The following is a 13122-nucleotide window of genomic DNA, read 5'->3' on the forward strand; positions in this document are numbered from 1 at the left end:
GATTTGAACCCTAGATTCTGACCCTAGAACCATACTCTGGATGGCATGCATCGCATTCCAGGTCTGTCCAGGCTGGCTGAATGGTCAAGGCACTTGGCCATTCTGAGCCGGTTTTTTCCCCAGTAAAATGTTAGGGTGGGCACTGCTCAGTGGTGGCAGCTAGTAGAGTGGTGTGTTGCTGAAAGTACCCCAGGCAGGAGTGACTGGGCGCATCACAGCGGGCAGGCCTGCCAGCCTCCCCGTGCTGAGGAAAGCCGCCTCAACATGGGCCCTGCTGCCCTCTGCTGGTCGAGGTCCAGCTGCCTGGCCAGTGCCCAGGAGAGTTCGGGAGCTGGGGCTGTGAGTCCAGTCCTGTTCTATCCTGTGTCCAGGCACCCAGCTATGCCACTGCCTTTGGTCCCACTCTTTAGCTTTGTGAAACTGTTTCGTCACCTGTAATATGAGGGTCTTGTGGAGGACTGAATGAGGTGGGATGTGCAGAATGTCATCTACAACACCTGGCTGGACAGGGCTCGCGGATGCTCTGCTGGTGAGCATCTATCCCCTGCTAGTAGTTCTAGGACTACCGTGTCCCAGATGCGTGGGTGTGAGGGCCGAGCTCTGTGTGGCTTTAGTTCAGTGACCCCCTGCTCCCCTCTCTGGTTCCCCTCCTGTTTATCTCAATAGCAGGAGCGGGCTGCTGAATGCATGGTGGGGGCTCCCTCCCCTCCCACACTGGTTGTGTCCACACTGTAGCTCCCACAGAGGATGAAGGGTGGAGGCTTAGAAGACCTGGCCCACATCCTACTCCCCACTTGGTGTGCAGCACATAGAACAGGGCCCACACAGGGTAGACAACCAACATATATTTCACAATCAAACACATCAAGCATCTGCCCTGCGCTCAGCACTGGAGCAGGCTTGGTGTTTCCTCTGCACACACTCGCCTTGGAGGAAATTCCAGCCCACCCTTCTGGCTCGCCTCAGAGCGACCAGCCAGCCTTCTCGTGTACTCCACGGCCATTCCCCTCTGAAGCTTCCTGTCCTTGTTACCAGGAGGGCCCAAGTTCCCTCTTCTCCTCCCAGGGTCTGATGACAGAGATTGGGAAGAGGGGACCAACCGGCATCAGAGATGCCCATGCTTGCTCCTGCTTTGCAATCCTGCAACAACCCTGCACAGAAAACAATAACCTGATGTCACAGCTAAGAACACTAGTTAGTGGTTAACACTGAGTAAGTCCTAGTTACATTAAGTCATTTAATTCAGCACTCTAGGAAGGAGGTCCTACTTTTGCCCTTCTTTTACAGATAAGGAAATGGACACAAGCAGAGCCCTAGTGCCTTCTCACAGAGCTGGTATATTGCAGAATCAGGATTGGAGCCCAGGAAAATCCTCTGTTGTCCACAATCTGACCTATTAATCAGAAGCGTTGAGCTTGGAGATCAAGCCCCGGAATGCAGGGCAGGTGATCAAAATGTAGGTATTCTGTTCTCTTTTCTCTCTGCCCTTCAGCCTGGTCTCAGGCTTCTTTGGCTACGTAGCCAGTAGCTTTGGGCTGACTTCCTGGGGGCTGTGCGTTCTCACCCACCAAAGGAGCAGAAGGAGGCCAGAGAGCAAACAGGGTGGCCTGAAGTGGTGGGCTGCCAGCTGCCATCCCCTCCGAGCACCCAGTGAGACCCCTGGTGCCGTCGCAGCCCAGGGGAGATGGCAGCATCAGGACTCATACGTGGGCCCCACCCTCCCTGCTGAAGATGCCGGGGAATGGCCTGACCTGGAGGAGGCAACTTGGGGTCCCCACCCCCATTGCTTGCCTTTCCGGCAGACAACCCCACGGCTGGGCGAAGGCGGTGTGGAGAAATGGAGACACTGTGGTTTGTAGCTCTTGGCCCCAGCTGGCCTCTGGGCGGTGCCTTCCCTGGCTCCCACTCATCTGATGGTGCCCGCCCTTCCGGGCGGGTTGTGAGGAATTGGAAGGGGGGCCTAAGGGGTGAGGAGAACAGCAACCCGTAATAACAACCCTAGCTCCTCAGGAGCCTGGCATCTCCAAGGGCTGCCGCTCACCGTGCCCTCCTGTGATACCTGGGGTGGCTGCATGTTGCAGGGGTGGGGGGCAGGATGCGGGCCTGATGCTGGACGCCCGCCACGTGATGGGTCTCTCTCTCCCAGGCCGTCTGGGAAGGGGCTCGCCTTCTTCGCGTTTCTCATGCAGGGGAGAGGCCGCATTCTTCCCTCACTCCCAGCGTCCCCACCCTTCCTGCAGTCCATCCTCACGGTGCACGGCTTCCCAGCCCAGAAGTCACCTGGCCTTGACATGTGGTGGCCTGTTTCTCCCGTCTGCCCAACTGGTCTCCCACTCCTGCCTCCGCCCTGCCCGCCGTCCTGACTGGTCCCGCCACCAGATCTGTCATCTGAAGGAGTCCAACTGGCCTTTCCCACAGATGGGAAGAGAGGCCCAGTTCTTTCACCAAGGGACCTGGCAGAGATAATGGATGCTTTGGGGTGCAGGGGTGCTCCTGTGCGTGTAGTGAGAGGGAGTACATGGCCGATCCACAGGCTTCCAGAAGGCAGTGTCTGAGCTGCACTGTGAAGGATTTGGGGGCCAGGGGGTTGAACAGGCAATGACTGGGAGGAACAGCATGGCCATGGTGAGGAGGGGCCAGTACCAGTTGTTGACGCTCCCCAGGTGTGGCTTGTGCCAGCGGCGGGAGTGTCAGGTGTCCAAGGGTGTAAGGCGGGCTGCAGCCAGCTGCAGGAGAGCCCATCTCCCCAGCTCCTTCTCTAGCAGAGATACTGTAAAAGGCTCAAAGTGCCATGACTGGGCTGCACTTTGGAAAAACGGCTGTGCTGGTGGTGAGGATGAAGGAGCTGCGAGCCTTATGTGGCAATCCAGCAGGAATGGGAGAGGCCCTGAAGTGGGACACTGACCCAGAGCACTCACCCATTCAGCCACTGTGTATTTCTTCGTGCTTCCTATAGGCTAGGCCGCGGCACAGGGGATTCCAGCAAGCCCAGTCTGTGCCCTTGTGTTGCTGGCAGTGCTGTGGGAGGCAGGACTGTCCCAGAGAAAGTAAATGGGGGTGGCCAAGGCCCGGCTGGACAGAAAGTGAAGGAGTGTGTTCCCGACTCAACTGCCCCCTGCAGGGACCCTCCTCTCCAGCCAGCCCCAGCGGACTGTTTACTCACCCACCTCCCCCTCTGTGCAGTGGCCCCAGAGCCCCCTTCCGGCATACCACTGTGTCCTCCACCTCCCTGGCCCAGAGGCGGCTTCCCCGCCGCTCACAGTAGCAGTTCTTTTCTGACCTTGACTCCCACGTGCACACCTGATGAAATGCAATGAGGGCCTCAGTTGAACTTCAGTCCTGCCTCTGGACAGGTGACCCTCTTCTTTGGGAAACCTCTGTCTTTTAAGGCTTCCTACCGATTGGATGAGGCCCACACACATCATGCAGGGTGATCTGCTTTACTCAAAGTCTACTGATGCAAATGTTAATCACATCTAAGAAATACTTTCCCTGAGCATCCAGACTGGAGTTTGACCCAACAACTGGGCACTGTAGCTGAGCCAAGTTGACAAATAAATTCAACTATTGCACCTATTTATTTCTCTAATCATCTCATTCTTGACTTAATGAGTCAAGAGTCAGCAAGGCAGAGCTCATTCCTCCTGTTTATCAGGTGAGAAGACTGAGGCCCTCCAGGACCAAGCCTGTCACTCCATCCACCTTCCTAATACTCTCAGCCCTTGGCCCATATCCTCTTGTCCCACCTGACTTGCAAAACTTTGCACAGCATGGTGCAGAATCTCCTCCTGCCCACATTCACCTGGCAGTCTCTCTCTCCAGGTAAGTGCTTTCTCTTTCCTGGCAGCTTCCCAACAGCCCCTTTAAGTTGGGGTTGGGGCCCCTCCTCTGTGCTTATCCCAGAGCACTGCACACAGACCTGGCTTTGAGGGCACAGACTGTGGGTTCCCTTTGTAACATCCCTAGTTCTTGTGGTGCTGGGCACACCGGACAGCTCCTTTCACACCAGGCTGTTGAAGGGACAGATGGTTGAGTCCTTGGCTATCTCAGGGAAGGAGCCTGAGCCAGCATCTTGCTCGGCATCTTGACCTCAAGTATAGGACACACTGTCCAGCTCAGCTGTACTCCGTATGATTCATTCCACACTTCCTGCACACCAATTTTATGCCTGCCACTGCGCTGGGCACCTGACAAGCGTTTTTTCCACTTCATCCTCACAGCCACCCTGTAAGATGGACATGAATTACTTCCATTTGCCAGACAGGATAGTGAACTCAAAGAATGTAACTCATAAAATCTCACTATGGAAAATGGCAGCATTGAGATTCAAACCCAGATCTGCTACTGACTCAGGTGAAGGAACATTTGTCAATGCCAATAGACCAAGTCACATCCTTAGCTAGAGGCTGGGAACAAAGAGATGAAGGAGACAAGGATCCTGACTTCGAGCAAGTTCAGGTCTAGTGCAAGGAGTCAGCATGAAAAGTATAGCACCATACCTATCAAGGCTCTAGGGAAATGAGGAGAAGAGAAGTATCTGAGCTAGGCTTAGTTCACTGGCCTAGGGGAGGGCAGAACATTCTGGGCATGGGGTGTGTTTGGGGGAGGAGCAATCTAGGCTAGCAAAAGTTGTTTCCCATTCCTCAGCAGCTTATATTAAAACCCTAGGGCGGAGCCTATAATCCAGGTGGGGTTCTCAGAGCAGGCCCCTAACATCACTTCACCCGCTTCAGCTCAGCTCTGTAGTCTGAGTCATGAGTCCTCACCCCCGCCCCTGGAGCTGTTGCTAATGAAACTGAGGGAGTGGGGATTTGTGACTAGTTCTATGTGGTGGGCCTCACCCAATCAGCTGAAGGCCATAGAGAAGACAGGTTTCTCAAGGAAGGTTTTGCCCCAAGTCAGCAGCACAGAAACCCTGCCTGTGTTTCCAGCCCGCTACCCTGCAGAATTCAGACTCAAGACTGCAACATCAACCTGAACCTCCAGCCTGCCCTATAGGTTGTGGACTTGCCAGCTTCCATGACTGTGTGAGCCAGTTCCTTAAAATCTTTTTCTATCTCTACCCATATCTGTATCTATATATCTCCTATCAGTTCTATTTCTCTGGAGTAGCCTAATACAATATTATCAATTGCATTACATATATTACATCTATACAATATTATCTGTTGTATTTATTGTAAAGAAAAGTAACACTTATGAACCTTTTGTGAGCGCTTACTCTGTGCCAGGCACCTACTAAGCTCTTCACATGTGTTTCATGATGCTCTTAATTATCCAAAACTCCATGGCATTGTCTGTGATTGAGCCCATTTCACAGGTGAGGACACTGAGGTCCAGAAGGTTCGAGTGATTTGCCCAAGGCCCTAAAGTGATAAGGCCAGGTTTGGATCCAAGAAGCCCCACTCATGGGGAGGTGCCCTTATGTATGATGGAACATGTGTGTAAAGGCATTTCAAAACAAAAGGCCTGATGCAACTGGTAAGTGACGTTGTTTTAGTTGCTAAAGGTACCACTGGGATGGGCAGGGAGAAGGGGCAGGGTATGCATTCTCACCAGAGGGCCCTAGAAACCCCAGGTCCTAAAGGTACAGCCTCAGGAACAGCCACAGGATGGGCCAGGCTGCATAGACCCTGGCTAAGCAGTCCAGGGCTGGGAGCCAGGAGTCTGTGATTCCAGGGGACTCCAGGACTAGATCTCCCCACAGGGCTGGTGGGCCCAGGAGCCCCCTGCCACAGGCTTCAGTAGGGTCTCGCTCCAGTCCGGGGATCCCAGCCCAGGGTCGGGGACCCGGCCTCAGTGGTGCCCATCTGTTTGACATGCAGTTTGCCAGTCGCAGCCTGGGGCCTGGGTCCAGCCCAGCCAAGGGTGCAGAAGGTCAGTGCCCAGCTCCTTCCTGTGCTACAGCAGTGGTCGGGGAAGGGTGGGCCCCAGGCTGTCAGGTGACCATGCAAAAGCTCCGGGTAATCCGCCGCCAGAGGTTGCGACTTCGGCTGCTCAGGGCCACCCTGGCCGCCTCTTGGAAGACAGCGTGGATGTTTTCATGCAGCCGAGCCGAGCACTCGAGGTAGGCCACTGCACCTATAGCCCTTGCCATCTCCTGGCCCTAACGGGGAGAGATGACGGGGCTGCTGGGAGGCCGGGGCCTCGCATCCAGCCTTCCCACAGCCCTCCTGGCCATCCCAGGGAGTCTCTGGGACAAAATGGAGGGTGAGCTTTTCTAGATCACCCACAGCTCCTGCCCCCTGGTTTGACCAAGCACTCCTGTGGCTTCATTGGGTTTCCTGCCTCAGTTCTGGGCTTGGTCTCTGCCTTTCGTGGCACCAACTAATTAACTTCCCAGGCATGTGGCAGAGAGGGGCCCGCAGTCCCCTCTGGGCTTCAGGCTCCTTGTCTGTGAACTGGGGAACCATCTGATGTGCATGCCACTCCATCTCCTTTCCAGAGTATTCCAGGTACCGCTTTCAAGCTACTGGCAGTTTCTAACCCATGACTGCCTGCAGGCGACCCCTCCCCTGACCCACACCTTGAGCACGCAGGATGCCTGGTGCCTCTGAGAGGCTGGGCGGAGCACATATCCCAGAAGTCCCCTCTTCTGGTACCCTGACCCTGGCCGGCTCTCCTACCCGGTGGTAAGTCACGGGCTCCAACTTATTTTTCCTCAGCTTCTTCACCAGCGACTTGTCCTTACGCAGGTCAGTCTTGCAGCCGACGAGGATGACGGGCACTTCCTTGCAGAAGTGATTCACCTCCGGGTACCACTGCCGGGAGGGTAGCAGTGAGGGGGTCATGTGTTGGCCACCGGGAGGGCCATCCCTCTCTGCAGATGGGGAGAGAGGGCCACTCCCCTGCTCCCCGCACATTCCGACAATGATAACCAACACCGCCAACACTGAGGAGGAGCGACTCTGTGCCAGCCTCCAAGACTTCACGTGCATGGACTCACCGCTCCCCAAGTCTTGATGAAGAAGGTCTATTACCAATCCCAATGTACAGATGTGGTAACTGAGGCTCAGAAAGGCTATGTAACCTGGCCTTGGTGACACCTGGAAGTGGCAGGATTTGAGCCTGGGAGGCGGGGCCCAAAGCCCTGATTCCGTCTGCTCTAGAATCCTGCTTCTCTGCCAGGGAAGGGCTCCTACAACCATCCCCTAAACTGGGTAAAATATATAAGGAAATAAATAATCCTTTAAAAATAAAACAGCTCACAAAATGGTTTTGCAGCTGTTCGCTGGTTGGAGGGAGCGTTCTTATCCTGCGTCAGCTGCTCTTTGGAATGTGAGGCGTCAGGGCCTGGTCACTGCAGCCTGGACCACAGCTGGGAGGCCACAGAGGGGGGCTTACGTCTCCGGGGCCCCTGCGCTCCTGGTCCTCAGGTCTCCAGCCAACCTCGCCAGTCCACAGCTCTTTCCCACCAGCGGCACCTGAACGGATCTGCCCAGCCCTGTCCTCTCCTGGGACTTGCAGACTCAGACTTCTACCTGCTTACCTGACCCTCTGCTGGGTCATCACACAGACCCCATTTCCCCTCTCTCCCCATCAGTTTGCTCCTTCTTGTCTTAGGAAATGACAAGTCCACCTTCTAGTTGTTCTGGTCAAAATGTCTCTCTTCTACCCACGTCCAATCCACCCATAAATCCTGATGACTCTGCTTTCCAAACAGACCCAGAATCCTGCCCTCTCTGCCCCCACACATGGCTAGCCCCCTGGTCACAGCCACCACCTTCTCTCCCAGGCCTTTGTGCCTGGCACACAGAGGTATTCAATCAATAGTTCTGAATGCCTACGTGGAACAGACCTCCTGGTTCAAATCGCAGGGCTACCACTTTAATGGATGGGTGGAAATGTAAAGCCAGGGTGGAACGCTCAGGAGGCCAGAACAGCTCATCCATGAGAACAGAGCTCTGGAGTCCCCCTCGTCTCCAGGGTAGTACGGGCTGCCCCGGTTTGTGTGTCTTGGAGCAAGCGATCCAATCTGGGGATAATAATAGTATCTGCTCTGTAAGGTTGTTCAGGGAGTAGATGAGTACGTATATGGAAGGGCCCAGAACAGTGCCTGATGCACAGTAAATTCTCAGTAAACACTGCCCTCACCATTGTGAAAATAATTAACGCCGTCACTGGGCATTCTCTGTGGAACTCCGGAGCACACCGTTGCCCACACAGGCCCTGGCAACAGCAGGGAGGGGCTGTGCCTGAGTCAGAGGGGGAACACATTCCTGACACCTGTGAGCAGTGAGCAACCAGCAGCCTTGGGAACCCCCGACCTACCTGGGCTACATCTCGGGAGGCTGCTAGAGCCAGTAGTCACACAGATGGGGGCTGAGAGCTTCTAGAAGCTGACCATGTAACCTTGGGCTGGCCCAGGCTGGTCCATGCTGGGTGAGCTGGGGCCTCTGGGTGACCCAGCATTCTCAGGGCAGGTCACAGTAGAAAGAGCCACAGTATTTTGAATCCAGCACAGGGCAGGTGAGGAACTCTGGACTGGGAGTCAGAGGCCAGACCCTGCCACCAAATCCCTGTGGGATCTCTGGCAAGTTGCTGCCCTGCTCTGGGCCTCAGTCTCCACATGTATATGTGCAAGGTACTAGAATCAATGTCATCCAGGGCCTGCCATGCTTTGACAGCCTGCTGGGTCAAGGGTGGGGGCAAAGCAGAGTGGCCTGGCCATGAGGGCTGTGCCCCTCCCCACCTCCCCCCAGTACCTACCCGGTTAGAGATGTTGTCAAAACTGTATGGGCTTGTGATGTCGAAGCAGAGGAGCAGGACGCTGGCGTCAGGGTAGAACAGGGGCCGCAGGCGGTCATAGTCCACTTGCCCTGGGTAGAGTGGGGGTGGTCACCTGCCCACTGTCAGCACCTCCCCAGCGTTGGGGAGGTCACCCTACCAGACAGGGGTCTGGACCAGGGCCTGGTTGTGTGCCGTGGGGTCTGACACAAATTTGGCACTTAGTGGTCATTCCGCGTGAATGCCCCCTTGGGGCAGTGTTCCTCTGGCCTGTCTGTGGGACGTGCCAGCCCAGGCCTGCGTGAGTGGTCTCCTGTAGGCCAGGAGGGACTGAGGCCATCACTCAGGGGCCTGCTCTGCCCCGGACCTGAGGGCTGAGGAGTGAGCAGCAGGCATGACCCTGGGCAAACACATCTTAGCCCCTCCAAGGTCAGGGACCTGCTGAGGTTCCCTAAGGTTATCTCTGCGCTCTGGTGTGGATCTGACTCTGAATCCTCATGCAGGCAAGGTCAGGAGGCTGGAGGGCAGAGGTCAGGGTCAGGCAGATCTTGCAGAAACTAAATCCAGGGTGGAACGCTCAGGAGGCCAGGAGCAGTTCATCCCTGAGGAAAGAGCCCTGGAGTCCCCCTTGTCTCCAGGACACAGTAGACTGCCCTGGGGTGGAGGAGGCAGCAGACGCAGGGCCAGAAGCAAGGGGGGTTCAGGTTCCTGGGGGCCCTAATCCTGGCCCACACCTGTCCCTTGAAGACTTGTTGGTTCAGAGAGAGGGAGTAAGGCTTGGCTGCTGGGTATCTGCGGCCCCTCCTCCCACCCTGCTCCTCCCCCAGGCCTGCACACCCACCTGCTGTGTCCCAGATTTGGAGGTCCACGGGTTTGCCCTTCATTTGCAGGTTAACAGTGAGTCGCTCGAACACCGTGGGGGTGTAGCTCTGGGGAAAAAGGGGGCACGGCGCAGACTGTGAGGACAGGAGCCCTGGAGTGATGGTGCCGCCCCTCTTTGGGAGTCAGTGTAGCAGTTTCTGGGGAGTAGCTGGCTGTGGGGTGGAGGCCCAGGCTGCCGCTTCCTAGTCGAATGCTCCGGCCAGGCACCGAACCTCCAGGCCTTCTCCTCAGCTGTAAAGTGGGAGTATGAGATGTACCTACCACAGCGTCTTGCTGTGAGGATTCAGTGGGAAGCTCCTTGCAGAGCCTGGCACACAATAAGCGCTCTACACACGCCAGCCACTGTTATTTTTATCTCTGTCCCCCTGGACGGGGAGACTGTCCCATTTCTGAGCCTTCCTCCATGCTGTCCCCTCCTCCTGGAATGACATTAACCTATATTTGTTTGTTCACTCATTCACTCACTCATTCATGCAGTAAACATTAGCACCTTCTCCAAGTCCAGTTCCGGACACTGGGGAGCAAGTAATAAACAAGATTAGCTCCAGAGACCTGTCCTGGAAAGCTCACAGCTTTTTAGGGTCCCTCCTTTGCCTCACAACCTGTCACAAGCCAACCAAGACCCCTGACCAGTCCTTTCTGGGACTCCTCCCCAAGGACACCTCCCCAGAACCCCTCCCAAGCCCTCCGCGTTTCTACCTCTCTTGTGCTGTTAGCCTCAGGAGGTCACACAGGCCAGAGGCCCCTCCACCCCAGGCCCGCTGAGCCTGAGCTCACTCACTCTCCATCGAGGCCAGAGGAATGGAACACAATGGGTTTTGTACACAGCGACATTCAGGGATGAGGAGGGGGAGCTTTACAGATGGGGTTCAAGCAACAGATAAGGAGGTTTTCAAAACTTTGCCACAACACAAGCCCCCTGAGGGGCATGCTAGACTGGATGCATCTTGGGTCCCCAGGCCTCCCTCACTTGCTCAGGGCTGGTCAGTTGAGCCACAGCATGGGGGAACTCTGCCCTCCTGCTCTTCCCATGCCAGGTGGGGCCCCACCTGCCCATGATTCAGGAGGACCTTGAACCTGCCTGCCTGACTGTCCACTGGCCCTCTGAGTCAGGCCCTGGCCCCTAGGAGGGGCAGCCCTTTAGTGGTGGGTCACAACCCTTCCTACTACTCTGAAATGTCATCTGGAGACTCTGTCTATACTTTCTGTTGTGTTCTTTGAACTCCCAGACAGGGTGACTCTGCCTATGGGACCAGTGAGCACCTAATCTTATCTGTTGGGCTGCCCTCAGCTGGAAAGGCAGGGCCACGACCAAGCTAGGGCAGGGCAGAGATGATTCAGGCTTGGGTCTGCCCTTATGGGGCTCACCAACCAATGAATTATGGCAGGATGGGGGACATAACCTGAGAGAGGAGAGTCATCCCAGGACAGCACACCCATGGAAGTCCCAGGGTGACAAGGAAGGACTCAGCTAGTTCTGGACAGCAGGGCTGGTGCTCCCTGCCCCCTCCCATCCCCGCCCTTCGGTGGGGCCCTGGGCTTTGGTCCTGTGGGAATGGTTGCTGCTCCAAATGCCAGTGGCTCCCAGCCTGGAGGGCCCCCTGCCTCACGAGCTCTCTCGACTCTTCTCCCTGTGTCCTGAACCTGACGTTGGCCCACAGCCCAGCGAGAGTCACTGAGGCTCCTCCAAATCCCAGCCTACTCCCTGCTCAAGGCAGGAGGCCTGGGAGACGGGACCCCGGTCTCCTACTGCTGGTTCCTTGGGCTTGGAGAGCTTCCAGGAAAAGGATCGTAGTAGGAGCAGAAGGCGGGTCTAGCAGGCAGAGACCTGGGGTCACGGCCAGGGAGACCCACACTGCCACTGGGCTCTGTTCCCCAAGGCAAGACCACGTTGTTGTCCCAGGGGTAGCATCTGGGGGGCCCAAAAACATGCCCCTCCCAACTTTAAGCAAATGTGACTAGCCAGAGGAGGTAATGTCAGTTTCATAAGCTGCAAAGCAACTCAGCTTGATGTTGCTTCAGTGGAAAGAAAGGTTCGACACTGTTACCAGGCCTGCCCTCTCCGGCCTTCCCCGGGGGACTCCCCAGTGCTTGCACAACCCAGGGGTTTGCAAGATGCTGGGATGGTAGGAGGGAGAAGAGATGCTCAGAGCAAACCCATGGGCTCCCAGGAGAACTGCGCTGAGGTGACTTGATGGAGGGGTCCACCGGGACAGTCAGTGAGCATGCTGGTGAAGGATGTACAGTCAACATGCCAGGCCATTAGGGGCATCTCCCAGCCTTCCTTAATTCTAGCTCACCACCATGCTAGGTCCCTCCATCCCATGAGGTGGCTCAGAGAGGTTAAGCAAGGTACTGACAGCCACACACCTTGTTAGAGGAGAGCAGTCTGACCAGTCTTGTGTGTTCTTACCCTCACGGCAGAGCCATGGGATGTCTGCTGTAGGGGACAGGAGATGGTGTTTCCCAAGAAAGATGTTTGCCTAGTCCTTCCAGTCACAGGCTCGGAGCTGAGCCATTGGCCGGTATTAACTCACTCTTCACAGTGACCCTGGCAGGTGGGCACTGTCATTTTCCCTATTATGCAGTTAAGGAAACAAGCACAGATTGGGTAGGGACTTGCCCAAGGGCACACAGCTGTAAGTGGCAAAGCCATGATCGGACCCCAGGCAGTCTGGCTGCAAAGTGCTCAGGCCCTCTTAGCCATGCTGTGCCACCAGGTGCCCTCTTAGGATCTGCTATGAGCCGAGCTGCCGAAATCGGTGCCCGGGACACCTCTCCCAGGTAGGTGCCATTCTTGCCACTTTACGGATCACATCGTTGAGGCATTCGCTCCGGATGGCAGAGCGAGAAGCGCCTTCGACCCCCCACTATGAGGGCAGGCCCTGGGAGGCTGCGCGCGCCGAGCCGGAGGGGCTGGCACTCACCTCGGGGAAGGCCCCGTCGGCGAAGACCATCAGCAGCGACGTCTTCCCGCAGCCGCCGTCGCCCACCAGGACCACCTTGACGGACGGCGCGCCCGGAGGCGCCTCCTCGCTCGCAGCCTGGGCCGCCTTCATCGCGGCGGGGCGCGGGGCGGCGGGAGGCGACGGCGCAGGACTGGCGCGGGGCAGGCCCGGCGGCGCAGGAATGTGGAAGGGGCGGCGCGGCGGGAGGAAGTGGGAGCCGGGCGGGCGGGGGGCGGGCCGGCGGCCCAGGTGAGGCCAGAGTCGGGGCGGGGCGGCGCAGGGCCGGCGGGGCGGGGCCTCCCCCTCCGGGGCCTCCCCCTCCCCCTCCCGTGCCGTCCAGGCGCGAGAAGCGCGCAGTGAGCCTACCGCGGGCGGGCGTCGGGCCCCGAGGAGGGGCCGCGGGGGACCCCCTGCGCTCAGCTCAAGACAAAGTCCCTACCTTGAGCAGCCAACATCTAGAATGGGAGATAGGACATTGGTGTGACAAGACCTACACCCGAGGTGGGGACAGGCAGTGGGTGGGAGTAGGGAAGAGAGGTTCTTCACGCAGGGTGGGGGGTGTCAG

General features: G+C 57.0%; 1 protein-coding gene across 2 annotated transcripts; it reads right to left on the reverse strand.

The window, feature by feature from the left end:
- Positions 1–825: 825 nt before the first annotated feature.
- On the reverse strand, positions 826–12745 carry RHOD (ras homolog family member D). 2 transcript variants are annotated; one of them, XM_036930757.2, is made up of 5 exons: positions 12537–12745; positions 9569–9656; positions 8710–8819; positions 6627–6761; positions 826–1151 (listed from the first exon to the last, which is right to left on the reverse strand). In XM_036930757.2, exons 1-5 carry the CDS (start codon positions 12666–12668, stop codon positions 1029–1031), a joined length of 588 nt encoding a protein of 195 aa, XP_036786652.1. In that variant the 5' UTR covers positions 12669–12745; the 3' UTR covers positions 826–1028. The 2 variants fall into 2 exon arrangements, with proteins under 2 accessions (XP_036786652.1, XP_036786644.1); XM_036930749.2 differs by lacking the exon at positions 826–1151 and adding an exon at positions 5476–6106 and having other exon boundaries at positions 12537–12742.
- Between the last annotated feature and the right edge of the window lie 377 nt (positions 12746–13122).

This window comes from Manis pentadactyla, chromosome 9 (assembly GCF_030020395.1).
Source record: "Manis pentadactyla isolate mManPen7 chromosome 9, mManPen7.hap1, whole genome shotgun sequence".
NCBI classification, from domain to species: Eukaryota; Metazoa; Chordata; class Mammalia; order Pholidota; family Manidae; genus Manis; species Manis pentadactyla.